This window comes from Neolamprologus multifasciatus, chromosome 3 (assembly GCF_963576455.1).
Source record: "Neolamprologus multifasciatus chromosome 3, fNeoMul1.2, whole genome shotgun sequence".
Lineage (NCBI taxonomy): Eukaryota > Metazoa > Chordata > Actinopteri > Cichliformes > Cichlidae > Neolamprologus > Neolamprologus multifasciatus.
Genome location: NC_140441.1, coordinates 35,069,276 through 35,097,242, shown reverse-complemented (window position 1 = coordinate 35,097,242; position 27,967 = coordinate 35,069,276). Strand labels below are relative to the sequence as shown.

The 27,967-nt window shown below is 40.2% G+C and overlaps 2 protein-coding genes and 1 pseudogene across 7 annotated transcripts; 1 reads left to right on the top strand and 2 right to left on the bottom strand.

Annotated features, from left to right (window-relative positions):
* Nucleotides 1–1,008: 1,008 nt before the first annotated feature.
* Nucleotides 1,009–20,378, bottom strand: LOC146522798 (uncharacterized). Of its 4 annotated transcripts, none has more exons than XM_085153218.1 (4): nucleotides 20,349–20,378; nucleotides 9,568–9,756; nucleotides 7,947–8,207; nucleotides 1,009–5,933 (listed from the first exon to the last, which is right to left on the bottom strand). In XM_085153218.1, exons 2-4 carry the CDS (start codon nucleotides 9,737–9,739, stop codon nucleotides 4,942–4,944), a joined length of 1,425 nt encoding a protein of 474 aa, XP_085009344.1. In that variant the 5' UTR covers nucleotides 9,740–9,756; nucleotides 20,349–20,378; the 3' UTR covers nucleotides 1,009–4,941. The 4 variants fall into 4 exon arrangements, with proteins under 4 accessions (XP_085009344.1, XP_085009340.1, XP_085009338.1 ...); XM_085153214.1 differs by lacking the exon at nucleotides 20,349–20,378 and adding an exon at nucleotides 10,579–10,913 and having other exon boundaries at nucleotides 9,568–9,969; XM_085153212.1 differs by lacking the exon at nucleotides 20,349–20,378 and adding an exon at nucleotides 10,697–10,913 and having other exon boundaries at nucleotides 9,568–9,969.
* Nucleotides 17,069–20,475, bottom strand: LOC146522797 (tripartite motif-containing protein 16-like; annotated as a pseudogene). The gene is made up of 2 exons (XR_014872702.1): nucleotides 20,349–20,475; nucleotides 17,069–19,627 (listed from the first exon to the last, which is right to left on the bottom strand). The product of XR_014872702.1 is annotated as a tripartite motif-containing protein 16-like (transcript).
* Nucleotides 20,476–22,046: 1,571 nt separating this feature from the next.
* On the top strand, nucleotides 22,047–27,273 carry LOC146522796 (uncharacterized). 2 transcript variants are annotated; one of them, XM_085153062.1, is made up of 4 exons: nucleotides 22,047–22,318; nucleotides 23,364–23,552; nucleotides 24,316–24,579; nucleotides 25,878–27,273. In XM_085153062.1, exons 2-4 carry the CDS (start codon nucleotides 23,381–23,383, stop codon nucleotides 27,110–27,112), a joined length of 1,671 nt encoding a protein of 556 aa, XP_085009188.1. In that variant the 5' UTR covers nucleotides 22,047–22,318; nucleotides 23,364–23,380; the 3' UTR covers nucleotides 27,113–27,273. The 2 variants fall into 2 exon arrangements, with proteins under 2 accessions (XP_085009188.1, XP_085009178.1); XM_085153052.1 differs by lacking the exon at nucleotides 22,047–22,318 and having other exon boundaries at nucleotides 23,068–23,552.
* Nucleotides 27,274–27,967: the final 694 nt, after the last annotated feature.

Here is a 27,967-nt window from a genome sequence, read left to right as displayed (position 1 = left end):
CCCTTTAAATACCAGTTAAATTACATAATTTTAATGATTTACAAAGGGATAAAGGGATAAAGGGATAAAAGCATAAAATCCCCATTTTTTTCCTAAATAATACATGCAAACTGATTTATTTTCTAACCATGATGGAGGTTAGATGCATAGCAATAATTAAAAGTATCAATGAGTTTTATGTATCTTTGGTTTTTTGTGCTGTGACAGAAAAACAAAAAAAAACTCTCATTTTGTTCGTGGCCAAAAATGGCCACCCATGTTTACGTTTTCAAAATACTATAAAATTCATATATATTAAAACATTTTTCTACTTTCATTGACTTGATGTTTTAGATTAGTATCAGTGCTGTTCATCAAGACCAAAATTTAATTCAAATCCAGACTTTTAACCCTTTAAATACCAGTTAAATTACATAATTTTAATGATTTACAAAGGGATAAAGGGATAAAGGGATAAAAGCATAAAATCCCCATTTTTTTCCTAAATAATACATGCAAACTGATTTATTTTCTAACCATGATGGAGGTTAGATGCATAGCAATAATTAAAAGTATCAATGAGTTTTATGTATCTTTGGTTTTTTGTGCTGTGACAGAAAAACAAAAAATCCCTCTCATTTTGTTCGTGGCCAAAAATGGCCACCCATGTTTACGTTTTCAAAATACTATAAAATTCATATATATTAAAACATTTTTCTACTTTCATTGACTTGATTTTTTAAATTAGCACCAGTCCTAGTCATGAAAACCAAAATATAATTCAAATTTAGATATTATACGCTTTGAACTGGGTGTGGTTCCCAATCAGCCAGAGTTCACACCCAGTTTCACACCTTGGCTCAGGCGATTAGAGGATCATCAGGGGGTCCCTTTGTCCCTCTTGGGGTGGGGGGGACACTCCCACCTTCTTGCCATATTGCCAGAATAAATGGTCTGGAAGCTGTTAGGTTGACTTACAGCAGTAGCAACGTCTGCACCTGCATAAACTCCAGGACACGTTTACAAACAGTGTTTGTTGTTGTTTGCGCTGCAGCTGCAGGTTTGAACTGTGCAAAATGTCCTGTGATTGGGGTTTTTTTTGTTTTTGTTTTTGTTTCTAGAGTTAATATTTTGGGTATGGTCTCTTTTTATGAAAAATACAAGAGTAAAAGTGCTTTTCACATGTGCTTCAAAGCTAAGTTTGACTGGGAACCTCAAAGCTCAATATCCTGCATCCACAGGAATTCACTGCAGCCTATGTAATGTTTGATGCGTCATTATTTATTCCAGTCTATCTTGCAAATACATGTTTGTGCTGCAATGTCATGCACAAACACAAACTATCAGATCCTTAAGACCAAACCTATGTCAAAATTGTTTCATTATATTGGTCCATTGGAGTGTGGTAACCCATCAACCCCACCTAGTGGAAACCAAGAATATTACATGAAATTGCTTGCTTGGCAGAAAATGGGCCAAGGATGTCATGTGGTAGAAAAAATGAAAAACTACAATTTTCATGTGTTGAGTTTAGAATGAAAGCAATTTTACCTAAATTGCATGCTATAGTACTGCCAGTAACAAGGAATCAAAAAAGGTGGTTATAATGGGTTTCAATTGGCCAAAAATGGCCACGATCAGTAAAACAGGAACAAATTGGTGTATAGTGAATATTATTGACATTATTAAGTTGAAATGTTGAAAATTAAAAAATTTTTAAAAAATGCACACCTTTGGAAAGTTTCATTCCATTTGCATTAACAGAACAAAAATGGTTGAAAACCGAATAAAGAAAGTGGCCAAAAATGGCCAGATAGAGACCAGAGGGTTAACAGCAGTGTTCAAGTTGATTGTTTGCTATTATCCTTTAAAAACAAAATGTGAATCCCACAAGGTTCAATTTTAGGACACTACTCTTTTATCTATATAGATATATAACCCAGACACCCTCAAAGAACCAGAGTACTAAATGTATCCTGATGATGTAGTCGCATACGCAACAGCAAAAACTGAAAAGGTTGAAGATTTACTGAACAGGCACATGATTCGTGTCTCAGTGACTCCAAAATAATTTCCTGTCTTTGAACAATTAAAAAAATTAAACACTGTCAACGTGTTTCTCAATCAATCATAAGACAATTATGTGATAGTTTTTCCATAATTATTGATTATCGATCAGAAAAAAAATACGTTAATTAATTAACATGCTGGGAAGTAATACGGACTCATCAATTATAATTTGAAGCCCATTTTAGAAAAATGCCCGAAACGAGAGATTATACAAAGATTGAACTGTTTGACTTGTACAATTATCATCTGCCTGTAAAGGCTGCCCAGTTAAATTTAATGCTATGATTCTTTTTCCATATCTTTCATACTGTGGCAACCAAATCAGCCAGTACAGTGGCTGTACCGTAAAATTTAGGAAGGATATAATATAATATGCTTTTTTTAAAACACATTTTTCCTTATTAAAACTGTACTTTAGATGTGTAAATGGCCTTTGCCTTTAAATCAGTTACATGATTTGGAAATTCAGCAGTAAAGGTGTAAACACAAGGAGAGTTATTAATAATTGTAGGTTACCAAAATGTAGACACATTTGGTCTGTCCTCCGAGTTAACGACCCACAGATTTGGAATACTTTGCCACTGAAAAATAAAAATATTAGTCACTAAATTTTAAATGCAAAGGTAAAGTTATGTCTTTAGTCGACAGACACACCAGTGCCTCCAAATGAGCTCGCGGAATTAAAATGATGAAGTAGCACGATGCAGTCTCACTGAATCTGTCTCAATTTGAGTTGACAGTGAAGACTAAAAACTACCAGTTTTAAAATTGTGTTGATAGGAAGGGTTTTCTAAGCACAGCGCATGCCCTTGCGATCGGGGGCAAAAAAACCTAAGTATTGGTTGAACAATTCACCACATCAGGACCTCCCCAAAGGACACTTTCAAAGCTAAGCTAAGGTCTAAAAACCCACTTTTATTCCTTGGCTTTTAAATCAGAATGAGTTTGTACTCAAATCTAATTTTTTGAGAGAACAAGGGCCTCTGTAAAGAGGGCGCAGAAACCTGATAAATTAATTAAAACATAATAATTAATCAACAATAATATTTATTGCATATTATAAATAATTAATACATGTTTGAATATACAATAATTATTCTAAAAAAAAAAAATCTTTATGCCGCCGAAACCTGTGATATGGTATTTTTTTTTTAGATTATAATTCTAATTATTTTTTCTATAAAGACACAATTTCCTACTTTTCCCCTATTGCGGGGGTCCCGGGACGTAACTCCTGTGACAATTGAGAGAATGCTGTAGTCTAAAAGACCCGTTTTTATTGTTTTTCGCCACTGACACACTCAGCACAAGCTGTGCTGACACAAACCAAAATGCTGCAAAAAAAATAGAAAAAAATCCGGATTTAGGCAAAGAATACAAATGGACTGATGTAGAAACGGAAGATTTCTATCAGCTTTCTGGTCTCTGGATTTACATATCGCTGCCAAGACTAAGACTACTGGAGACACAATCATGCCTTGTCTGTGCCCCTTCCATCAATGACATAATGACAAGAGACAGGTTCAGAGCCATATTTTGGAACATCCACCTCACTGATCCTGAGTAGGATGTAAAAAATTATGAAATCCTCTGTGCCACCCAGCTTATTAACACCTGAGGAGGGAACTGGCAGTTGATGAAAGGATGGTGGCACCTAAAGCAAAGCCTGGCATGACACAATACATGACGGACAAACCAACTAAATGAGGGATGAAAGGTTTTACATTGGCTGAATCAACCTTTAGATTCATCACATACACTATTAAGACTTTAAAAGCAAGTGATGATGGGCTGTCTTACGATGTGGCGATGAACCTTTTTCAGCTGTTGCTTAGCACAGGATGCCATGTTTACATGGACAGTTGTTTTATACCAGTCCCAAATGTTCCTGGATCTGACCAGCACAAGATTTGGTGTATGTAGTATCTACACAGGGAATGCCTGGGAGGGAGGGAAAATACTCTCAACAAAAAAAATGTGAATTGGGATCTGTGAGATGGATCAGAGATGACCCACTTGGGAGGTGCCTGTGCGCACCACCATCCACCTTTATGTCCAGGGGAAACGGTGAAGAGAAAGGTGGAGGATGCAGATGGACACTGGGCTGTGAGAGGGGCTGACATACTAGACCAGTTCATTCAGTATTAGTCCACCCACAGCAAGACTGCTGCAGGTACGGGACCGTGCTGTTACACTTCCTGGAGATTGAGACAAGAAAAGCATTCATCTTGCACCGTGAGGCGATCAGTGCCATGCAGGTGCTGCCCATGGCACACAAAGAATTTGTGGCGGAGCTGGTGTGTCAGCATGGAGACAGGCATTCCTCACAGCAGAAGAGCTGAGCAGATCGTGTTCCCATTGTCACAGACAACGATGCTGTCCAAGGCACTAAAGGCAGACGCTTATTTATACACCGTCTCGAGGTGGACAGCAAGAGGAGTGACACATCCCGGAAGTATCAGGACTGTGATGTGCCTTTCTGTCTTGTGGTGGACAGGAACTGTTTTTGTAGAGGCATCTTATTGTGACACCTGATTGTTTTATTATGTATATTGTTGTTATTTCTGTTTTTTTAAGGGTTTGATTTTATACTTTTTTATATTAACTGGTGCATTAGTTACTTGCCAAATTGCCCATAGGTGTGAATGATTGACCATCTATGTTTTAGCTCAGGAGCTGACCTGTATCAGCCTACGTCAGCTGTGATAGGCTTTAAAATGCAGAAATCTTAATGTATCATCCTTGTATAAATAAACAAAAAATATTTCTTTTTACTGCTCTGCTCTACACAACTTCTTCACTCAAGTGTTGCAGTCATTAAACTTCTGGTCAGTGTGAGCTTTATGACCAACAGACTACTACTACTCAGCCATCTTATCTAAGCACGAAACTTCAAGTAGTATGAATTTTCATGTGCCTATTTAAGTGTTGCTTTTGAACAAAGCTTTTGCCACAGATGCTACAAGAATGTGGTTTCTCTCCCGTGTGAAGTTTTACGTGAGTTTGCAGTGTTGATTTATGACTAAATTTTCTCCCACACATGCTACACGAATACGGCTTCTCGCCTGTGTGACTTCTTACATGAGTTTTCATTCCTGATTTCTGAATGAATCTTTTCCCACAAGTACTACAAGAATACCGCTTCTCACCTGTGTGGACTCTCCTGTGAGCTATGATCCCTGACAGGTCAGTAAATCTTTTCCCACAAGTGTTACAACAATGTGGCTTTTCACCTGTGTGAATTCTTAGATGGCGTTGCAATTCTGGTTTCAGACCAAAACTTTTCCCACAGGTGCTACAAGTAAATGGCTTCTCACCTGTGTGTGTTCTCAAATGACGCTTCAAATTTGATTTCTGAATGAATCCTTTGCCACAAGTGGTGCAACAATGTGGTTTCTCACCTGTATGAACTCTTAAATGTGCAGTCAGATTAGATGTATGTAAGGTTTTCCCACAGATTTCACATTGTACATACTTTTTCACTTTGTCAGATTTACTTTGACTCTCTGACACAGTGATGTTGTCCAAGCTCTGACTGTGTTTCCTCTTCTTCAGCTCTGCATTTTTACTTGATCCTGAGTCCACGTGCTTTTCTTCATGATCTTGGCTCTCTGCTTCAGGAGAGCTGTGAAAAAGGAGCTGCTCTTTGTTTGACTCTGGTTCACTGTGGTCACTTTCCTCATAAGATTGAGTCACCATGAAGATATCAGTCTCTTGCTTCAGTTCAAGCTGCTCTCCCTCCTGACTGCTGCGGAGTTCCTCCTGTTCCTCTTTAATATGTGAAGGCGCTGGATCCTCCTGGTCCAGACTGGAGTTCTTCTCCTGGTTACAGACCTGCTGGTCTGTGAGAATTTCCTTCTCACAAATGTGTTGGTGTCGGAGGTCTGAAGAGACAAATTGGGAGAAATAATAGAAAAAAAAAACAACCCAAACATCTGAGGAACATTTTCTGATTTGAGCCGTTGTCTCTAGATAGTAGTCACTTCTGTGTCATTTTAAATCTCAGTAACCTTCTGCTCTTAACTCTTAGGCCTGTGTCTTGGTTAAAGACAAAGGAAGAGAAGTGGGTGAGGCATTGTTAGAGAAGAAAAGGCAGGAACATGAAGGTTAGAGTACAGGCTAACCTTATCTTGACCTCATTGGTACTTTACTTTCAGTGTCATCTCTGCAAAACAACACAGTTTGTCACCATGGAAGATGTCTGCTCCACCTCTGCTGTAGTTGTTACGCCTCAAGAGTCTGTGCATGGACCTCTTCTTTTCACCATCTATGCCCTTTCTTCATTACCACCTACTCAGCTGGACTTGGCACGGTTCACCACACACGCATACTTGGTTATAATGGAAACTCGGTCAATTTGAGTTGAGTCGTGGCGTATTGTGCCGAGTCGATTTGAATAGGCATTAATGGAAAAGGGGCTTATATGTACCCCCTGCTCAACTTGCCCTCACAATCACGTGCCATCTAACCTCCCCAATCTAAACAGTAATAAAACAGTGCTCCTGTTTGTGGCCCCCAAAGTCTCACTCAAAAATCCTTCACTGCCCCGACCCTCAATACCTGTGCGACCTGCTGAAGCCAAACACACAGTCTCAGACACTATGGTGCTCTGCCTTGCATCTGCGTTCTGTCCCTCGCATTAACCCTCATACCTCTAGTGACAGAGCCTTCTAAAAAAGGCCCAGCAGCATCGTTTTTTGAGAGTGCTCAGGAGGAACAACCTGGAGGAGAGGCTGCTGGTGACATTCTATAGAGCCACCATAGAGAGCATCCTAACATACGGCATAACAACATGGTATGCAGGGTGCTCAGTTGCAGACAGGAAAGTACTGCAGAGGATCATCAACACAGCCCAGAAGATCACTGGCTGCTCTCTGCCTAGTCTGGAGGCCATTGCAAACTCTCGGTACCTCAGCAGAGCTGGCAATATCATTAAGGACTACTCTCACCCCAGTAATCAACTGTTTGAACTATTACCGTCAGGCCGACGGTACAGGTCACATAAAACCAGGACAAACAGATTCAGGGATAGCTTCTTTCCCAGAGCTATCACCATAGTAAATAAGCACAAAACAATTGAACCTGCTTAACTATACCATACTTGCCATTGTCACTATATTATGCTGCTATTCATACTATCATTATATTATGCTGCTATCCTGTATATATCGTACTTATTATTGTCTGAGTACTTCGGTTGTTTTATTGTACTTTTTATATTTTACATTTATATTTATTATTGCATTTTGCACCAAGGGAGTGGCACTCCAATTTCGTTGTACTTTGTACAATGACAATAAAGGCTATTCTATTCTATTCTATTCTATTCTATTCTTCTGTGTGGCAGCCCCGACCCTCTGAAACGCTCTCCCATCTTAGTTTTGCAACACCTCATCACTGGACTCTTAAGAAACGTAAAACTGACCTCTTCAACAAAGCCTTTCAAACTCTAGCATTTTTGTATGTTTATAAATTGATTTATTTAAACTCCTTTGTACAGTGCCCCTGGGTTTCTTGAAAGGCGCTATACAAATAAGTTTTATTATTATCATTGTTAAATATAGGGATATGACTCCCCCATTCCTTATTTTCCTACTGGCCCCTTTGCTTTTCTGTAGAAACGAGAAATCGACTGGTATTTATTTCAGGAACAAGGGCCGCGTGCAGGGTTGTAGTAACTACAGCTAATAAGCCAGATATGCGAAACATTAGCTGAAGTTAGGTTAAGGAGAGAGGTGATGATGAGCAAGCAGTAGTATGACTTCATGTTGCTTATTACAGTTGGACCTTCAATTCTTCCTGTGCCTCTAAAAAGACCAAAAAATAACTTTAAGCTCTGATTAGGATCCTAGGTGAGTCATATTCATTGTCATTAAGCCCATCACAGTTTTACATACCTTTTCTGTGCAAGTTTATCTCAGGTTTCCAGATGGTTCCCAGCAGTCTGAGCTGCTCTTTATCAGTCCAGACGATAATGCCTTCAGTCTGCTTCAGTCCAAGCTGCTCTCCCTCCTGACTGCTGCAGAGTTTCTCCCATCCCTCTTTAATCTGTGGAGGCTCTGGGTCCTCCTGGTCCTGACTGGAGTTCCTCTCCTGGTTACAGACCTGCTGCTCATCCAGACCCTCCTCTTCCTCACAGTCATGCTGTTGTGGGAGGTCTTGAGAAAACAAAGAAACACAAGAATAATAATCACTAAGGTGTTGATACAAAAAACACACAACACTATTTTACAAAAGCATGAATCAAAACCTGAACAAATGGTGATCATTTACACACAAATGTTTTAGAGACAGTGAGCTCAGATTGTGGCGTGACTGGTGTCACAGTGAGATGTTGATCGTGTTAAATAAACTACATAAATAAAAAATATTTTCATCAGCTGAGGCGCTCCCTGGTGGCACCCTCACATGACTTGATGCACTGCAGCTTTTTGCAGGAATGTTTTCCTCATTAGAAATGATCTGGTGTAAATTTTTAGAGCACAATATGCTTACAGTCTACAAAAATCACAAGTCCAAAAGGCTAGGCAGCGCCTGTACCACCTACGACAACTGAGGAAGTTCAGGGTCTCTCCAGGGATCCTCAGGACTTTCTATACAGGCGCTGCGTAGAGCATCCTCACACAGAACATCGCATCATGGTAATGGGAACAGCTGTATTAAGGACCAAAAAGCTCTTCAGAGAGTGATCTGTACAACAGAACGCTCCTGCAGGACTGCTCTTCCCACTAGAGCAGCTCAGATACTGAAGGAGTCGTTCCGCCCCATCAATAAACTGTTCCAGCTTCTGCAATCAGGCAGAAGGTTCTGCACCATGCGGACAAGAACAGAGAGGCTCAAGAGGAGCTTCTACCCTCAGGCCATCTGTGTGTTAACTCAGGCCATGCCCCCCCCCCCCCCCCCCAAATCAACCATAATGAACTGAGAAAGGACTCACATATTCCCATTTTATGCCTGATCCTTCTGACTTTATTGCGGCACAAGCCACTTTAACACCCCACTCACACAATGTACATTCCCAAATTTTGAACTGTAAAATTCCAGATTGTTTTATTCTAACTTAATGTACATAATTCACTCACTTATCGCACTTAATGTCCTCGTTGTATATATCCACTTACTTACTGTATATAATGTTTTTTGTCTCTCTATTTTGCACAGTTGAGGAGCGTATCAGGTCACATTTCCCTGTGTGTTAAACTGGTACAACTATGTACGTGACAAATAAAATGATCTTGAATCTTGATATTAAGCTTGTTTTATTTCATTTCATTTTCTTTTTTAAAGCCTTTTATTAATGATTATCATGGAAAAGAACCAGCCTACCCTAAACAGAAACAGTGACGTCTCTTATTGGTGTATGTAGCAGTGACCATGGACCTGCACCAGTCCAACATAGTCCATCACTGGACACTGAACCACAGCACTGTTAAATACCCAGTTTAACATCTTCTACTAAAGTCAGTCACACTGAAGAATCTGAGCTTGAACAGCACAGAGTTAAAAACACGTCCATACCTATGATGTGTGAGTTTCTGTCGGGCTTCCGGCTGATATCCAGCAGTCTGTGCTGACGGTTGATCTCCTCCTCATACTGGACGATGGTTTTTTGAACCTCTGAGAAGATTTCTTCACAAACAGCAGTTAGTCTCTCCTTGATGAACTCTCTCAAATACTGAGCTGAACTCATTGCTGCTTCAACTGGGGCTGAGCGGATCGATACAAGCATCGATAGAGACAATACCAGCAATGGTATTGGTACCAAATCCACACTAATGTGATGGGATCAGTACTTTAATTTGTGTATCTCATTTAAGTTCAGTCCACTTCATCAAACAGCAGCCATGGCCGCACACCCACAGCACCTCTCTTGTTCTTCACAGCTTAATGGCATTTGGCAAACAGATCCATTATCGTCACCTGTGCAGACAGGAGTAAAGCAGGGAAATCAGGTACACACTTCCTGTGTGGCTCTCCCTGACAAATTCCTACCAATTCTAGCAAATTACTGCATCCAGTAATGTGTTTTACTGATCTGATTGTTTCCAAACCAATATTTCCAATACAGGTCAAAACAACTGACAGCCCAAGATAAAAATCACAGTGCTTCACTCATGATATGATGTGATATATGTGCAATTTATACGTTTTGTCATCTTTAAATCACGTCCTCACAGTGAAACTTTTGTCATTCTCATTTAATCCAATAAAACAGAAACAAGTAATCTGAGCTGCTTTGATACTTACAGCATCTCAGAACAAAACCATCTCCGTGGTGGGGAGGTCTAACCTCATAGCTAATTTATCCAGTGTACATCTTACTTTGCTCATAAAACTTAATAACAGCAGCCAAGCCGTTGCCGTTACATTTCTCGCTGTAATATGTGTTTTAAACCAGCACTATTGTCCCTGTTTTCTTTTCTTTTTCTATTTCAGGTACTCCGGATAACCCCACAGACGCTCTTTTGTTGTCAGGCAGCAGACTGTGGAGTTCATTAACGCTTATTTGACTCAGTCGTGTGTCTTTACCTTGCTGAACCACATCCCTACAAACATTCATCAGAGATCCGTTTCTCAGTATTTTAGCACTCTTCATCTCCCTACAGGCGTATTTATCGCTGTTGTAGCTGAATCTGGTTCCACTCACCGAACGACGACCGTCTGGAGACGATTTAATGATCACTTTAAATCCGTCCTCGTGTCTCGTTGTCACGGTTACACTGCGCTCACTGTCCGTTTCCTCCACATTACAGGTTTACTTTCACTCTTCTTGTCGTTTTTCGCCTGTTTTAACGTATTTCCGCTCTCCCGCCATCTACTTCTGTTCGCGTTTCACTTCCTGATACGTCACTTATCTACAGCCAGCTGGCTAAACCCTGGTCGACCCCGCCCCCTCCACGTCAGCTCTACTGTGTTCACTTGGAAGAGCTAAGTTTCTTTGTCTGCTCTAAAACTATTTCTCTATTTTATTTCTCCAAACTATTTTATATCACACAGAGACAGCGTTAACATCTAAATATGCATCAGATGTGCAACATGTTGAAAGACACCTTATATTTGTTATTGATACAGTATTTATCACAGGTTCTCCATGCATTCTCCTGCTGTATATCATTAAATAAGGAAGAGCAGGAGTGTTTAGAAGCGCAGACAGTAACAGAATTAATTAGATTCCTAATATTTTTCTTTATCAACACATCAGAGCAGTGGAATGGTCTTGAAGGTTGTGTTGCTTAAGTTTACATGTCTGTATGTAGGTGTGTGTGTGTATCTGGGTCTGCTATACCTAGCAGACCTAACTTTACACAGTAGACAAGATGATTGTTACTTGAATGGGTTTGTGCAGGATTTGAACGCGGGACCACTCACACACACCTAGGGAGAGGATCATACACCTAGACCAGGGGTCAGCAACCTTTAAAACGCAAAAGAAAACACTGGGAGCCACAAATACTTCTTGACATCTAAAATGAAGATAACACTGTACATCGTCAGGTCTGCCGTGATATTTTTACAATGGGACTTCTGCTCCTCAACCTCTGAACAAAGCGTCTGCAAATCGGGGCTGTACGAAGTCATTTTCATCTTTACGCAGGACTGTAAGCTGCCGTCTGTGAGGCGTGAGCGGTGTTTGTTTTTAACATTGTTCACGGTGGAGAATGGCTGCTGACATAATGTGGATCCGAAGGTCCATAATTGGCCTACCTCGGGTTGAAAGTCTCGATAAATGCACGACGTTTAGGCTTCCGCGAGTTTAACAGTTATTTTGAGCGATGAAAAAATTATAGAATATATATTTTTTTGTATTTCAATATCACAATAATCTTCCAATTTAGAACTACAAGTTAAAAAAGAACTAACATAAATAAAATACACTTCAGCTAAATACTTCTAATTTATTTTCCCAAACTACGCAGAGCCGCAGTATAAGGACTAAAGAGCCGCAGGTTGCCGACCCCAGACGTAGACCAACAAGCCACAGAGCGTCTGTGAAGTTTTTTTCTAAACACAAGTAAAAATTAATCTGAGGATACAGGATTACTGCTGTGACATAGAAAGTACTGCTTATATATATTTGTTAGCTAATATAGGTTAGACTGTTTGAGCTCATTAGCTAATTTTAACGTCTACACTATATGCCTGCTGGTATGTCACCAGCCAAAGAGCTAATGTACTTTATCAGTTTACAGAGTCAGGAGACTGGCAAGCAATGTTCCCTCTAAGCTGCGCGCATGCGCAATTGCGCACTGCTGGCACGGTCTCTCCGCACAGAAAATCTGCGTTGCACACAAAAAAAATCTAACCTGAATTGAAATTAAAATTAAAACTTTAATAATTCTGTTTTGCAGTGTTAGTCAGTAAGTGCCGTCATCCTAAGTCAAATAATCATACCTGTAAAAGATGTACAAAAGAAAAGGTAAAGATAACACAAATGTGTGGTCTATCCACAGAAGATCTTCTGGAAGTTGAGCTCGCCCTTATCTGATAATGCCAGCAATAAAGATTTGGAGAAGAGATTGCTACGTTGTTAAGTGGAAGCAATAAATCCTTAAGCTGACATGATAAGTATGGCTGGAGTTACTGGACTTTCTCAGTACCACAAGTCTCATTCATAACAGAGGCATCAGATTTCCCTGCCCTCCTTGGGATGTCTAGAGGTAAGAATCAAGTGCACCCAAAGGAACTTTGCATCAGTGGCCATATGCTTACCATGCAGAGCAGATATTCGGAGCTGCTGCAGAGCATTGCAGTTGCAACTTGTTGTTTTATGTGATTAAGTTGTGCGTTAATGAATCTGTAAGTGTTGTTCCTTTGGTGAATTAATTGGCGTGATTCGCCTTACTGAGGCAGATTAACTTTGTTATTTAAAGGTTGCAGGTTAGTGCAGGATAAACAGGTTAGTTTGCTGCACTGTGATGGATTTAAAGTAAAGAACAGTGTGTTACTGCTGCACAGTGGCTGTGGTTTTCATGCTCAGTGTTCGGTTACATTAAGTGTAGCAGAGATGAATTTGAGTTAAGCTGATAATGCTTAGATTCATTCACTAAATGTATAAATTCCACAGCTGTTTTACTTTTGTACATCAGACTTTTTTTTGTCAATTCCACTAATCAAAACTCTATTTCTGGGAAAATGTCTTCTTGCTGGTTTATGAAGTGTGTAAGTATCCTCCCCTTTAGACAGTGTTTCACCTCCTGTAGTGGCAGCGTTACATCTGTTGATTCCCCTGCAGCAATGTGAAGCTTATTCACACTGCCCAAACCCACTGAGTGAGCAGGGTCATGATATCATTTATGTCATGTGTTTTCCACGATCGCTATGAGACACAAATGATCAGAATGTGAATGTTAACACATCTTCTTATTTTATTTCCATCACACAAAAACACTAAGCAGTGCACGCCCGTTAACCCTTTGAGTTCCACACCAAGAAAAAAGCAATGGAAAAATATTTTGTTTGTATTTCTTATTGACTTGGGTGAGTAATAACCACAATCAATTTTTTTTTCAATAGACCCTGTAGTTTTTAAAATATTGATCTCTACCAAATGCTTGAGAAGTCACTGGTAAAAGTATGAAATGTCATGCAAATACAAGTACATTAAATAATACAGTTGAAAAAATCTAATTATAATTATAATTAAATTAATAACAAAAACTATCCAGGGCACAATAAACTGTATCCTTGTATCCAGGGATACAAGTTTATTTCTAGTAGCATGCCAGTGACCATTGCTGGCTTCCATTCCATCAAAGGAAAGTATTACATCAAACAACAAAATACATGTTTTTTAATCTGCAAATGTGACAAGTGTGCAACAGCACAAAATTCTCACATTCAGGCCACTTCTGATTGAATGCTACAGAGCAAAATCATTTTTGTTTAAAAAAAATAAAAATAAAAACAGTGCAAATCAAGCACATCTGCTTGTGGTTTTGGTCTTTGGTGTAGCATTTATTCTGTGGTCTTGGAGAGCTGGATCATGGTTGTCCAACTCTAGAGGCTGGCTTGTTAACTTGGTTCACACAGCCAGGTGGAAACCTTTTGAGAGCCATTGGTTTCTGATCCAGTAGGGCACAGTTCCTCTTGTAGACCAGGTATTCAAGTCAAGGATGTATCTGAACAGTGGAATATGCTATCTCCTTAACTTATAACTTGTGTAATATCATATCAGAAAGCTTAATTCCTCTTATATGCTAATTATATACAGGGATGAGTGATGGGCATTGATCTTTGCATTGGACTCTTTGCTCCACCGTTTGACCAATGAAAGAAGCATGAACCCACAGGCATTGTTTAGGAGGTTGACACATTTCTTTTCAAACCATTTCATTGCAATCAGACCTTCATCAGAGCCTGTAATAACAGGCTCCATGGCCCTTCTTCATCAGGTTTTTGGTTTTAGTGTGGGAAGCATGGTTTTTCTGCTATCAGGGGAGCTCCACAAGTGCAGTTTGGTCATACAGTGCCAATGTACCTGACAGGTGCGCAAGTTCTGCACCAAGCTGAAACTTGTGAAGAGCTGAGGTTCTTTTATGGGCTTGCATAGTGTTTTTTTTACAACTTTGCCCCCTTAGAGGTAGCTCCTGTTCCTTTTCACTGAGGGGAGAATTGAAGAATGTAGATCCCCCTTGATACAGCAGCGAGTCGTGGATGATGCCAGATGAACTTGCTTGGCAGAACAATTTAAAGCCCCACTCATCAGTGGACTTGTTGTGGCGGTATGCAAATAGTAGAGGGTCCAGTGAGTCGGGTAGTGAAGAGCAAACGAAGTTCCTGACCAGCTTCTCGAAGCATTTGCTCACGATGGGGGTCAGGGCTACAGGTCGCCAGTCGTTCAATGCTGTCATGCTTATTAATGCTGTCAAGTGGCATACATCTGTTTAGTAAGTCCTCTAACACTACCATGTATCAAAAAATTATATCTTCCTATAGTTTCATCAAAAACACTCAAAATATGTTGGATGTTTTCTTGTTTCTGACTTCCTGGTTAGGAGAAGTATAAGAAGAGTCAACCATTCACATTCACAGTGCTTTCTGGTGGATTTATTTGGCATTACAGATGTAAACCAATTGGTAGAAAAGACTCAATAAGGTAGGTCAATTTCAGTGAAAGCCCCAGTTAGATATAGGGCCTGAAAATGTACCCTACCAATTGGTTGAGCAGAATGCTAAAGGGTTACATTTTATGCTTCCCACACTAAAAGTTTCTGACCATGTGTAGGGAATTGTGCAGCACATCATCAGTTGTGTTACACTTTATTCTGCTTCAGCTGGAAGCTGATGGAGGGCATTCAGAGAATGTGTTAATCAAACCGCAAACATAAGGCTGGAAACCCGTTTCATAAATCCTCTGGATCGTACCATGAATCTCGTTTGTTTTTGATTCACTTATTGAAACTTCAAACATAAGGGAAGTACTCTTAGACTGTGTAAAGGACCTGACATGACTCAGATGTGGGATGCTTTATATTTTGCCCAGCACTCTGCTGGCACTACCACAGTTGTGTTTTTACACTCCCCCTGACACTCCTTCTTGTGCTGCTTGTCCAGCTGCTTCTCCCTCAGCTCATTTCTCTCCTCCTCCGGCCACAGCAGCTACTTAAAGAGGGAAGATATGCTTAGATGATGCTTGCTGGCTGTGACAACCAGCCTCCCTTGACACCACACCCTGAACCCATTTCTCCACCCCTCCACTGAAGCTGAGCTACAAAGCACACTCTGCCACAGTCTGCTGCTAAGAATCAACATCACACAAAACATTGGACATTGGATAGACCCCCGACTACATTGGGACCGACAGACCCAAAATAGGCATGAGCTGCATGTCTATATTGGGTCCGTTGGTCCATGACCAGTTCACATCATGTGGACATCTATTGGTGGTCCAAGAAAGACTTGTAAAACATGTCACTCCAACCTTTGCGCAGTTGGGAGCATTGTCCAACTCATTTTGAGACGCTTGTCTCGTGGATCCTGTATTCTGATTTTTTTGGTTTTATGGATATTTTTGAATTTGTCCAGAAATTCTTTGTATGATAACAAAAAACATTATAATTGATGTCCTTTTTGTTCCATTAAGTATGTATGTGGGAAGAAAACAATTCAAATGAGGTGCTTGAATATGATACATTTACATATTTGTTGTTGTTTTTATCTGTAGTATTTTCTCCTCTCTGTGTTTTTCTGAAGAATGACAATGTGTATTTCCAGCTGTTTGTCTCCCCTCTGCACTTTAGTCTTTCTTTCTGTCATGTCTTTGTTTGTCCACCAGGTGTCTCCCTCAGCACTTTTTCTCCAAATCAGAAGCATCAGATTTGTGGAGACGCTCTGCCTGCCAGACACAGCTCGGAGCAATGACACATGTCTATTCTCCACAATATACAAGCCTGTGTTATTTAGCTTTTATATTTCAATGTATAAATGATCAAGTGTGATCAAGCATTTCATTTGAAGAATGAGATTAAATGTCATCACTCTAGCTATACTAATAATAATAATAATAATAATAATAATAATAATAATAATGATAATAATAATATCAAAAACCTCAAAGATTCAATTTTTTGTTATATTTTTAAAAGTTCAAACCTCAAAGACATTAAGTTTACGATCATATATGATCGAAAAGAAAAATCAACAATCTTCACATTTCAGAAACTGGAACCAGCTTTAAATGCGACTAAAATAATGATAAAACAATCAATTCTCTAATCATTGACTAACTGATGAATCACTGCAGCTCCAATATATTGTTGCATTTGACAACCCACTACAGCAACTACAGAATAAAACCACTAACCAGACTGATGACAGATTTCAAACATGCTGAATATGAAAAGTAGTATCATTTAAACTCACATGATTATCAGCCATAAGAACAAATTCAGATTTATATTGATGATATATAAGATATATAAATGTAAGTACAGTGTTATGGCCCGTCTAGGCGTGGCCAGACCATAACATAAGGGTGATCCATCCCTGTCTGATCCAAAGCAGCACATCACGCAATTAATACTTTTTGACAGTGATTTATTTACAATGAGTGAATTTGGAAACAAAGGAAGGGAGAGAATTATAACTTCGTGGTGAACCTAAGGCCAAAAAACACACAGAAGGGAGCCTATCTCAGGGATAAATCAAACTTACCTATTCAAAAGAATTAAACCAAACCACAACGAATTACCTCCCTAACTAACAAAAACAGGAGAAAACTGTAATCAAACAAAAAGGCGGTCCACCCGTACATGCTCCTGCATTAAACAAACATTACTATACAGTGAACACACAGTCTGCCGGTTGGGATGAGCCGAGGATGAATGACTGGCCGTCCAGGGGGGTGTCTTCTTATATGCTGCCTCCTGGTCATTAGCCAATCGGTACGAACCGTCCCACTGGATGCACCAATCATGGAGAGGCACCTGCACACTCAGATTTGAATATTAAAATTACGACAACAGTCGTAACAAAAGTTTGAATCAGTCCAATATTATTTTCACACATCAATGGACCACTGAACTTCTCAACTTCTAAAATGTAAAGCCTCATTTAGAAACTACACAAGTACATATAATGGTCAGGGATCAACATGAACCTGACTTCTCTGTTTATTTGACTTTAATCAACTCTGCAGTGGCTCCAAGTCCATAAAGAAAAAGTCCAGCATAGAGCGGCTGAGTGAATGTGGTCTGGACTCTGTGGAGGAGAGTCATGGTTTCAGAGACGCTGTAGAAAGACAGAATACCTGCTCTGTGATCCAGGTACACTCCTACTCTGGAGGACCGAGGACCTGAGAGGTGATTTTGGACATTGTTGTGGCGAAATTTATAATTGTCTGTGTACCAATATAATGCCCAAGATTTGTCATTGCGTCCAAAGAAACATTCATTCACTCTCCCTACTCTGCCGATGTTCTTGTATGCGACTGCTATACAAACTCCTCCCCATCCCCACTCCACCTCCCAGTAACAACGTCCAGTCAGGCTCTCTCTACTCAGGACCTGATAACATCCAGTGAATCTGTCTGGATGATCAGAATAAGACTGTTGTTGCTTCATAAATGTTGCTTTTCTGTTCCCATCAGATAATAACAGATGTGTGTGTGCTGTGTTTGGATCCAGTGTGATTTCATGTGAATATTTTAAGAATCCAGCTCTGGTCTTTGGCTCTGCTGGTGACAGTAAAACATCCTCTTCAGTGACTGTCAGTGAGATGTTTGTCCATTCCTCTCTCAGAATGTCCTGTAGTTTATCTCTGGTCTCTGACACAGCTGCTGTCACATCCTCAAAGTACCTCAGAGGACGAATATTGATGCTGGATGAGTGTGTAGACTCACTGAGTGCTGACAGTGAGGGGTAGTTGTGTAGAAACTGGTTGTGATCCTCTGTGTGTGAGAGCTGCTCCAGCTCGCCGTCTTTCCTCTTCAGCTCAGCGATCTCCTGCTCCAGCTTCTCCTGAAGCTCTTTGACTCGACTCACTTCAGTTTCCTGCTGGGATCTGACCTGCTGCCTCACATCAGAGCTTCTTTTCTGGATGAGACGGATCAGCTCAGTGAACATCTTCTCACTGTCCTCCACTGCTTTATCAGCAGAGCCATTGATGGCCTCCACCTCCTGTTGAAGCAGCTTCACATCTTTCTCTCGCTCCTGGATTCTCTGCTGGATGTTTAGTCGTCTCACCTCGAGCTCCTTCTGCTTCTCAGTCCTTTCTGCTGCAGCTGGGACTGTTTCATGGCCTTTATGTTCATCCATTGTGCAGAGATAACAGATACTCTGCTGATCAGTACGACAGAAAATCTTCATCACCTCATCATGACGAGAGCAGATGTTCTCCTGGAGCTTCTTGGAGGGGGCCACCAGCTTGTGTTTCTTTAATGGAGCTGCATCATAGTGAGGTTGGAGGTGTTTCTCACAGTAAGAGGCTGGACAAGATAAACAGGACTTGATGGCTTTCAGTTTCCTCCCAGTGCAGACATCACAGATCACATCTTCAGGTCCAGCATAGCAGTGATCAGCTGGAGCAGCTTGGAGTCCAGTCTTCTTCAGCTGCTCCACTAAATCTGCTAACATGATGTTTTTCTCCAGGACAGGCCTCGGTGTGAAAGTATTCCTGCACTGAGGGCAGCTGTGGATTCCCTTCCTGTCCTCTTCATCAAAGTGGGTTTTAATACAGTTCATGCAGTAGCTGTGTCCACAGGGAATAGTCACCGGATCCTTCAGTAGATCCAAACAGATGGAACAAGAGAAGGTTTCTCGGTCCAGCTGAACTCCTTTCTGTGCCATTTCTCCTCTCAGTGTCAGTGACTGTGTGAGTTTCGCTTCCTTATAACTGAAACTAGTCTGAGCTCTGATCTCAAAATGTGAATGGAGCCTGTCAGCTCTTACATATCACGACATGTTGACTGCATGTCAGATCGATAGAAGTGATACAGATGATGGTATCAGATCCACATTAATGTAATGGTATCAATACTTTAGTTTGTGTCTCTCCTTTAACTTAAGTCCGCTTCATCAAACAGCACCTCTCTTCTTCAGAGCTTAATGGCATTTGGCAAACACAGATCCATTATCATCACCTGTGCAGACAGGAGTAAAGCAGTGAAAAGGAAAAAAGAAAATCTTTGAATAAATCAATTACACAATTGGCCTGACAAATTCCTTCCAATTCTAGCAAACTGTTGCATCCAGTAATATGTGTTTTACTGATTTGATTGTTTTCTTAAACCAATGTTTCCAATACAGGTGAGAATCAACGGAAACCCCAACATAAAAATGCCAGTCCTTTACTCAGGACATGATATGTGCAATTTAGACATTTTTCATCTTTAAATCACGTCCTCACAGTGAAACTTTTGTCATTCTCTTTAATCCAATAAGAAAGAAACAAGTAATCTGAGCTGCTTTGATACTGACAGCATTTCCGTGGTGGGGGGAGGCCTAACCTCATAGCTAATTTATCCACATCTACATCTTACTTGGCTCATCAAACCTAATAACAACAGACAAGCCGTCACATTTCTCGCTGTAATATGTATTTTAAAACAGAACTTTTGTCTTCGTTTCTGTTTTCTTTTTCTATTTCAGGTACTCCGGATAAAACCCCACAGACGCTCTTTTGTTGTCAGGCAGCAGACTGTGGAGTTCATTAACGCTTATTTGACTGAGTCGTGTGTCTTTATCTTGTTGAAACACATCCCTACAAACACTCATCAGAGAGCCGTTTCTCAGTATTATAGCACTCTTCATCTCCCTACAGGCGTATTTATCGCTGTTGTTGCTAAATCTGGTTCCACTCACCGAGACGAAGAGTTTTTCTTCTTGGGCCATTTTTTTTATACTTTACATCGCTCTTCGCGTCTCGTTGTCATGGTTACACTGTCCATTTTCTCCACATTACAGATTTCATTTTGCTCTTATTGTGGTTTTCGCCTCGTTTAACTTCGTCGTCTTCTTCTTCTTCTTCGTCGTCGTCGTTTGTTGGCGGTTAGCAAACAACGACGTGGCGCATTACCGCCACCAAGTGGCTTGGAGTGTGGACCAGCGTTAGCTCATAGCAAACAATCAAATAAATAATAAATAATACCGTTTATTATTATTATTATTATTATTATTATTATTATTATTATTATTATTATTATTATTATTATTATTGTGTTTGTTGATGATGGTGATGATAACAATAATAACAATAATAATAATAATGCTAGAATAAAACACATAACACAACGTTTACAAAAGAAGATCAATAAACACAAAAGCACAAGATAAAATGAACAAACAGTGGGTTCACAGTGAATATGCAGATTTGAACAGATGGGTTTTGAGTCTTGATTTAAACTGGGGGAGCAAACCAATGTTTCTTATATCTGCGGGTAGAGAGTTCCACAGCCTGGGAGCAGAGCAACTAAAAGCTCTGCTTCCCGTGGTGGTGAGGCCGTAAGAAGGCACAGAAAGCTGGATAGAAAAAGAAGATCGAAGTGAACGGGCAGAAGAGGTAGTGCTTAACAGGTCAGAGAGGTAAGGAGGAGCAAGGTTTCTCAGTATTATAACACTCTTCATCTCCCTACAGGCGTATTTATCGCTGTTGTTGCTAAATCTGGTTCCACTCACCGAGACAAAGATGAAGGGCCTTGAAGGTGAGCAGAAGAAGTTTGTATATTATCCGGAAGTTCACGGGGACCCAGTGAAGTTCCTGAAGAACAGGGGTGATGTGCTGGTAGGAAGGGGTTCTGGTAATATTGCCAGCAGCAGAGTTTTGAACCAGTTGAAGCTTATGGAGGGATTTTGGAGGAAGACCCTGGAAGAGAAAATTACAATAGTCAATGCGAGAGGTAATTAGACTATGGACAAGAATGGATGTAGACTGGGTGGAAAGAGAAGGGCGTAATCTGTTGATATTGCGTAGATGGAGATAGGCAGAATGAGATTATTACACAGTGACCATAGCTTTCTCACTGAATTCCTTATGTCTGTCCTCTATCACTGCTTTCAAAGCCTGAAGGGAAGATGCTTCATGTGCTCACATATGCACTTACTTTGTGGAACAACATCCTGACAGTAGCTCAGTTGGTTACCTTCTTTAAATTTATTATTATTATTATTTTACCATACAAAGAACTTGTGGGGCAATTTAAAATATCCATAAAACCAAAAGGATCTGCTGTAGTTTTATATGCTGTACCAAAAAGTGTCATCATACTGTTACTAAACTCTGCTGTTGGTGCTGTTGAAAAGAGAAATGTTACTGTCTCTCCTTCTAAACACTCCTGCTCTTCCTTATTTAATGATATACAGCAGAAGAATGCATGGAGGACCTGTGATCAACACTGTATCAGTAACAAGGTTAAGGAAATGGCTTTCAATATGGTGCACATTTGATACGTGGGCAATTTTTTGCTGTTATTAGGCGAGTAGAAAAGGTCACGTGACCACACACACACGCACACACACACACACACACACACACACACACACAACGGCAGGGGGTGGCGAGAGGTTTGACCGGCAGGTCTGCGAAGGGACCGGAAACAGCAGAAGGACGTGACGTTTCAGGAAGTGAAATAAGAACGGAAGTCGATGGCGGGAGAGAAGAGCGGGGGTGAAAAAAAGGTCAAACAAGAGGCGAAAATAAAAAAAAAACAGTGAAAGTAAAGCTGTGATGTGGATGAAACGGACAGTGAGCGCAGCGTAACCGTGACAACGACACACGAGGACGGATTTAAGTCGAGGATAAAAAACTGTCTCCAGAAGAAAAACTTTTCGGCTCGGTGAGTGGAACCAGATTCAGCTACAACAGCGATAAATAAGCATGTAGGGAGATGAAGAGTGCTAAAATACTGAGAAACGGCTCTCTGATGAGTGTTTGTAGGGATGTGGTTCAGCAAGGTAAAGACACACGACTGAGTCTAGTAAATGGAAAGGAGGTGCAGTTTGGGCAAAGTGTTCAAGCAGTAGAATGACAATAAATGTGGTGGAAAACGTGACAAGATGGTGATAAAGTGGCTGAAGTGATAAAGAGCTCAGCATAGACAGGAAAACATGACAAAAAACTAACATCATGTGAAATCAGCTCATTGTTATTGTTCTTAATATTTTTACTTCAGCTGGGATAATTGATGGATGAAGGAAATGTTACTGCAGTCACAGAAGGTGGAAATAAGTTCCACTGAATTACAACAAGTAGATATAGGAAAATAAGATATGTGTTACTATATAAGCTATGGGACAGATTTATGAAGCAGGACAGATTATTGTGACGCAGCAGTTGCAGTGAGATTTAGAAACATTGTACTGTAATTTATTTAGAAGCGTGAAGCCAGTTCACTTGAGTAAAGAACAGCTCAAAAACCAACCGATCTGATGAGGGAAAGAGTGACGGCCTACTAGCTAAATCAAGATGTGACCCTGTGAACGACTTCCCTAAACCTGCAGTCCAGCAGTCCAGCAGTCCATCTAAACAAAAGGTACCTAGACTAAAACAGATGTACTTGTGTTTCCTATACCATAAAAGAATAAAAGAAGGTACGAGCTCTTCTTGTGACTCCAGGATCCGAGTGAATGCCAGAACACTCTGGAAGACACACAGTCTTTTCAGACTACTAAGGATCACACATCCTATCACTACACAATCGATTATACACCTCTAAGCATATATGGTTATATTTTTCTAAGCATAAATGACAATCAACAATATAAACCTGACAGATGTGAATGGCCTGTATTTGTGAGAAACACAAACTAAAGTATTGATCCCTTCACGTTAGTGTGGGTCTTATACCAATATGTCTGTATCATTTGTACCGATCCGCCCAGCCCCAGTTGAAGCAGCAATGAGTTCAGTTCAGTATCTGAGAGAGTTCATCAAGGAGAGACTAACTGCTGTTTGTGAGGAAATCTTCTCAGAGGTTCAAAAAACCATCGTCCAGTATGAGGAGGAGATCAACCGTCAGCACAGACTGCTGGATATCAGCCGGAAACCCGACAGAAACTCACACATCATAGGTATGGACATGTTTTTAACTCTGTGCTGTTCAAGCTCAGATTCTTCAGTGTGACTGACTTTACTAGAAGAAGTTAAACTGGGTATTTATCAGTGCTGTGGGTCAGTGTCCAGTGATGGACTATGTTGGACTGGTGCAGGTCCATGGTCACTGATAGATTAGGTGTTCTGCTGTTTGGAATAACACTATCCTCAGCCGTGGTGAGAATATCCAGAATAAATCTAAACTAGTTTATATCATTGCACAAAACCAGATTACAATAAATGATTAAATATGTTGACTGAAGTTTTCTGCAGTTAAATTTAAATATAGTTAAGGAAAGCTCCTTTTTTGATTGATATGTTTTGATTCATTTATTTAAAGTGTTTGTCGAACAGATTCCACTGTTGAGTTCATCAAGCATCAGTGTTCCTCTCTAAGCACTGAGACTGTGCAGTAAAGATAAAGGTAGATCTCAGATATACAATACACATTTAACTTTAAAAGTTGTTATCAGACTTCTCTGAAGGGGATGACATGTTAGGAGGCAGTAAGAGAGGAGGAAAGGCCGCAAAGGAGGTTCATGGCTGTGGTGAAGGAGGACATGAAGGGAGTTAGTGTGAAAGAGGAGCGTGCTAGAGATAGTGTGGTGGAGGCAGATGATCTCCTGTGGAGGCCACTAAAGGGGGCAACCTTTTAGGATGGCTGCCAAATGCACAAAGTGCTTTTTACAAATAATTATTTCGCATTAATTACCTTTTTATTGTGTTTCTTTTCTCCTCAAGACCTCCCACAACAACATGACTGTGAGGAAGAGGAGGGTCTGGATGAGCAGCAGGTCTGTAACCAGGAGAGGAACTCCAGTCTGGACCAGGAGGACCCAGAGCCTCCACAGATTAAAGAGGAACAGGAGGAGCTCTGCAGCAGTCAGGAGGGAGAGCAGCTTGGACTGAAGCAGGAGGCTGAAGCCATTATCGTCTGGACTGATGAAGAGCGACTCACACTGCTGGAGACCATCTGGAAACCAAAGTTAAAGTTGCACAGAATAGGTACGTAAAATTATTATTGCTTTTATATTATTAAAATGAATATGACTCATGTAGGATCCTAATCAGAGGTTAAAGGTGTTACGGATTCAAATATTGGGGATGGATACAAGAGGAAAACCCAAAATAACCACATTGGTCCGGCCGGGTCAAGTCAAACGATGATTTAATGAACACACGCGTGGGAGATGGACACCATACAGCAGACAGCATCAAATCTCAAAATGGTGGAGCCTTGATCAAACTCTTATAGCCTCTAGTGGCCCCCACCTAATCATAAAAGCCTAAACATTCACATTCTTTCTCACACACAGCGCCTAAGCTACGACCTTGGCTCCCTGTTTATCTGCTCCTGGTGAGATGGGGCAGTATGCTCTGTTCTCTTCTAATCAGACAAATAAGGCGATGACTTTCTGTGAACAATATTTTCTTATAACTCAGCAGTATAATGCATCATAAAACAATATCATTCATTCACAATAAATCAGCAGTCTAATATAATGCAAATCAGTTTACCAAATGTAATAGTTATCACCTTCTTCTAATTCAGGAGCATAATGCAAACTAAAACTACATAATAATTCACAATCTTTAGTTAGGGTCTAACATAGCATAAAATAATATTATAATCCGACAAAGGTGTTTTTTTTTTTTTTTTCCTTTTTAGAAGCACAGAAAGAATTAAAAGTCCAATCAGCATGAATGCATCTCTTTTCTCTTAACATGTAACATTAAACCTTCACTTGGTATAAGTCAAAGAAACTGACTTTAGTCTGGAACCTAACTAAGCTGTTAGCTTAATAATGTTTTATTACCTTAAAGGGTTGTTGGTTGTTTTCTAAATACAGTATTTCCTCGATTATCAGGAGGGTTGTGTTCTGGGACCCACCACATTAGGTACGAATCAATGAAGTGGAAACCATATCTTTTCTAAAATTATTTTTTAGATGTTTTTTTGCAAGAACTTCAACAGATAACAAACTGATGAGCAGTCAGGCCGAAGCGTCCATTTCTACCTGTTCATGTTTATAAAGTAAAATCACTATGACGACCACTTTAAAGTCTTTCTGTTGGTTTTCATTTTTAATTTGTGTTTTCGGCTTTGTGTTCATATCTTAATACTAAGAGAAAGATCATATGTGTGTCCTTATTAGGATAGGGATTTGTGTTGGTGTGTGGCTAATTAGTAGAAAATGGATTTCAGGTCATTTTCACAGAGAAATGTGAAAGTAATGAGAATATTCAGAGTTTAGAAAATATTTTCGCCCTTTTCTATCATTTTTCTCTGTTTGTCTCTTCAGACCCCACACAGCAGCAGGTCTGTGACCAGGAGGACCCAGAGCCTCTACACATTAAAGAAGAACAGGAGGAACTCTGCAGCAGTCAGGAGGAAGAGCAGCTTGGACTGAAGCAGGAGACTGAACAAAAACTAAACAGTGAGCAGCTCCTTTCTCACAGCTCTCCTGAAGCAGAGAGCCAAGATCAAGTAGAAAGCCAGCATGTGGACTCAGGATCAACTAGAAACATGGAGCTGAAGCAGAGAAGACATCACAGAAAAACAAGCCACGATCAGAGAGTAGACAACACTCCTGTGTCAGGCAGTCAGAGTAAAACTGAAACAAAGACAAATGTTCTAAAATGTGACAGCTGTGGAAAAACTTTCAACTCTGAATCCGATCTGACTACACATCGGAGAGTTCACACAGGTAATAAATCACGTTGCTGTTGTTGGACCTGTAGGACAAAATTCAGTCAGTGCTTGAAAATTCACACAGGTAAGAAATCACATCCTTATAGCACCTGTGGGAAGGAATTCAATCGGAAATCAAAAATGGAAATTCATACAAGAACTCACACAGGTGAGAAACCGTATTCTTGTAGTACCTGTAAAAAAACATTCAGTCATAACTCGTCACTGCAATCTCACATAAGAACTCACACAGGTGAGAAACCGTATTCTTGTAGTACCTGTAAAAAAACATTCGGTCATAACTCAACACTGCAATCTCACGTAAGAACTCACACAGGTGAGAAGCCGTATTCTTGCAGCACCTGTAAAAAAACATTCGGTCAGATCTCAACACTGCAATCTCACGTAAGAACTCACACAGGTGAGAAACCGTATTCTTGTAGCACCTGTGGGAAAAGATTCCGAGAGAAATCAACACTGACAATTCATACAAGAACTCACACAGGTGAGAAACCGTATTCTTGTAGCACCTGTGGGAAAAGATTCAGTGAGAAATCAAAAATGGAAATTCATACAAGAACTCACACAGGTGAGAAACCGTATTCTTGTAGCACCTGTGGGAAAAGATTCAGTGAGAAATCAACACTGACAATTCATACAAGAACTCACACAGGTGAGAAACCGTATTCTTGTAGCACCTGTGGGAAAAGATTCAGTGAGAAATCAACACTGACAATTCATACAAGAAATCACACAGGTGAGAAGCCGTATTCTTGCAGCACCTGTGGAAAGAAATTCAGTGAAAACACACACTTAAAGAAACACATAAGAATTCATACTGGTTGAAATATTCATGCTTACAAAGTGTGAGACAGCTGTGAGTGATTTCAATGCAGTGAAAGCAGAGGCAGTGGCAGCTTGTCAAGTGTTCTTATCTCCCTCCAGTCTATTGGTGACCTCACTTAACATTAAGATAAATCCTTCTGTTGTGATTCTGTGATTTATAAAATGTAATTTAATGATTATATTCAGTGAATATATGTTTGTTGTGAACAAAAAGCTTTTATATGAAATAAAACTTTGAACAAAATCTTTTCATCTTTCTTCATTCCAGGATGTCACTCACTTCTGAAAATGTGAAACTAATCTTTGGCTACGTTCACACTGCAGGCAAAAGCGCATCAAATCCGACTTTTTTGACCCTATGCGACCCATATCTGATCATGGTATGACAATGTGAACGGCACAAATCCAATATTTTCAAATCCAATCTGGGTCACTTTCGTATGTGGTGCTGAATCCGATACATACAGTGGGGCAAAAAAGTATTTAGTCAGCCACCGATTGTGCAAGTTCCCCCACTTAAAATGATGACAGAGGTCAGTAATTTGCACCAGAGGTACACTTCAACTGTGAGAGACAGAATGTGAAAAAAAAATCCATGAATTCACATGGTAGGATTTGTAAAGAATTTATTCGTAAATCAGGGTGGAAAATAAGTATTTGGTCACCTCAAACAAGGAAAATCCCTGGCTCTCACAGACCTGTAACGTCTTCTGTAAGAAGCTTTTCTGTCCCCCACTCGTTACCTGTATGAATGGCACCTGTTTGACCTCATCATCTGTATAAAAGACACCTGTCCACAGCCTCAACCAGTCAGACTCCAAACTCCGCCATGGCCAAGACCAAAGAGCTTTCGAA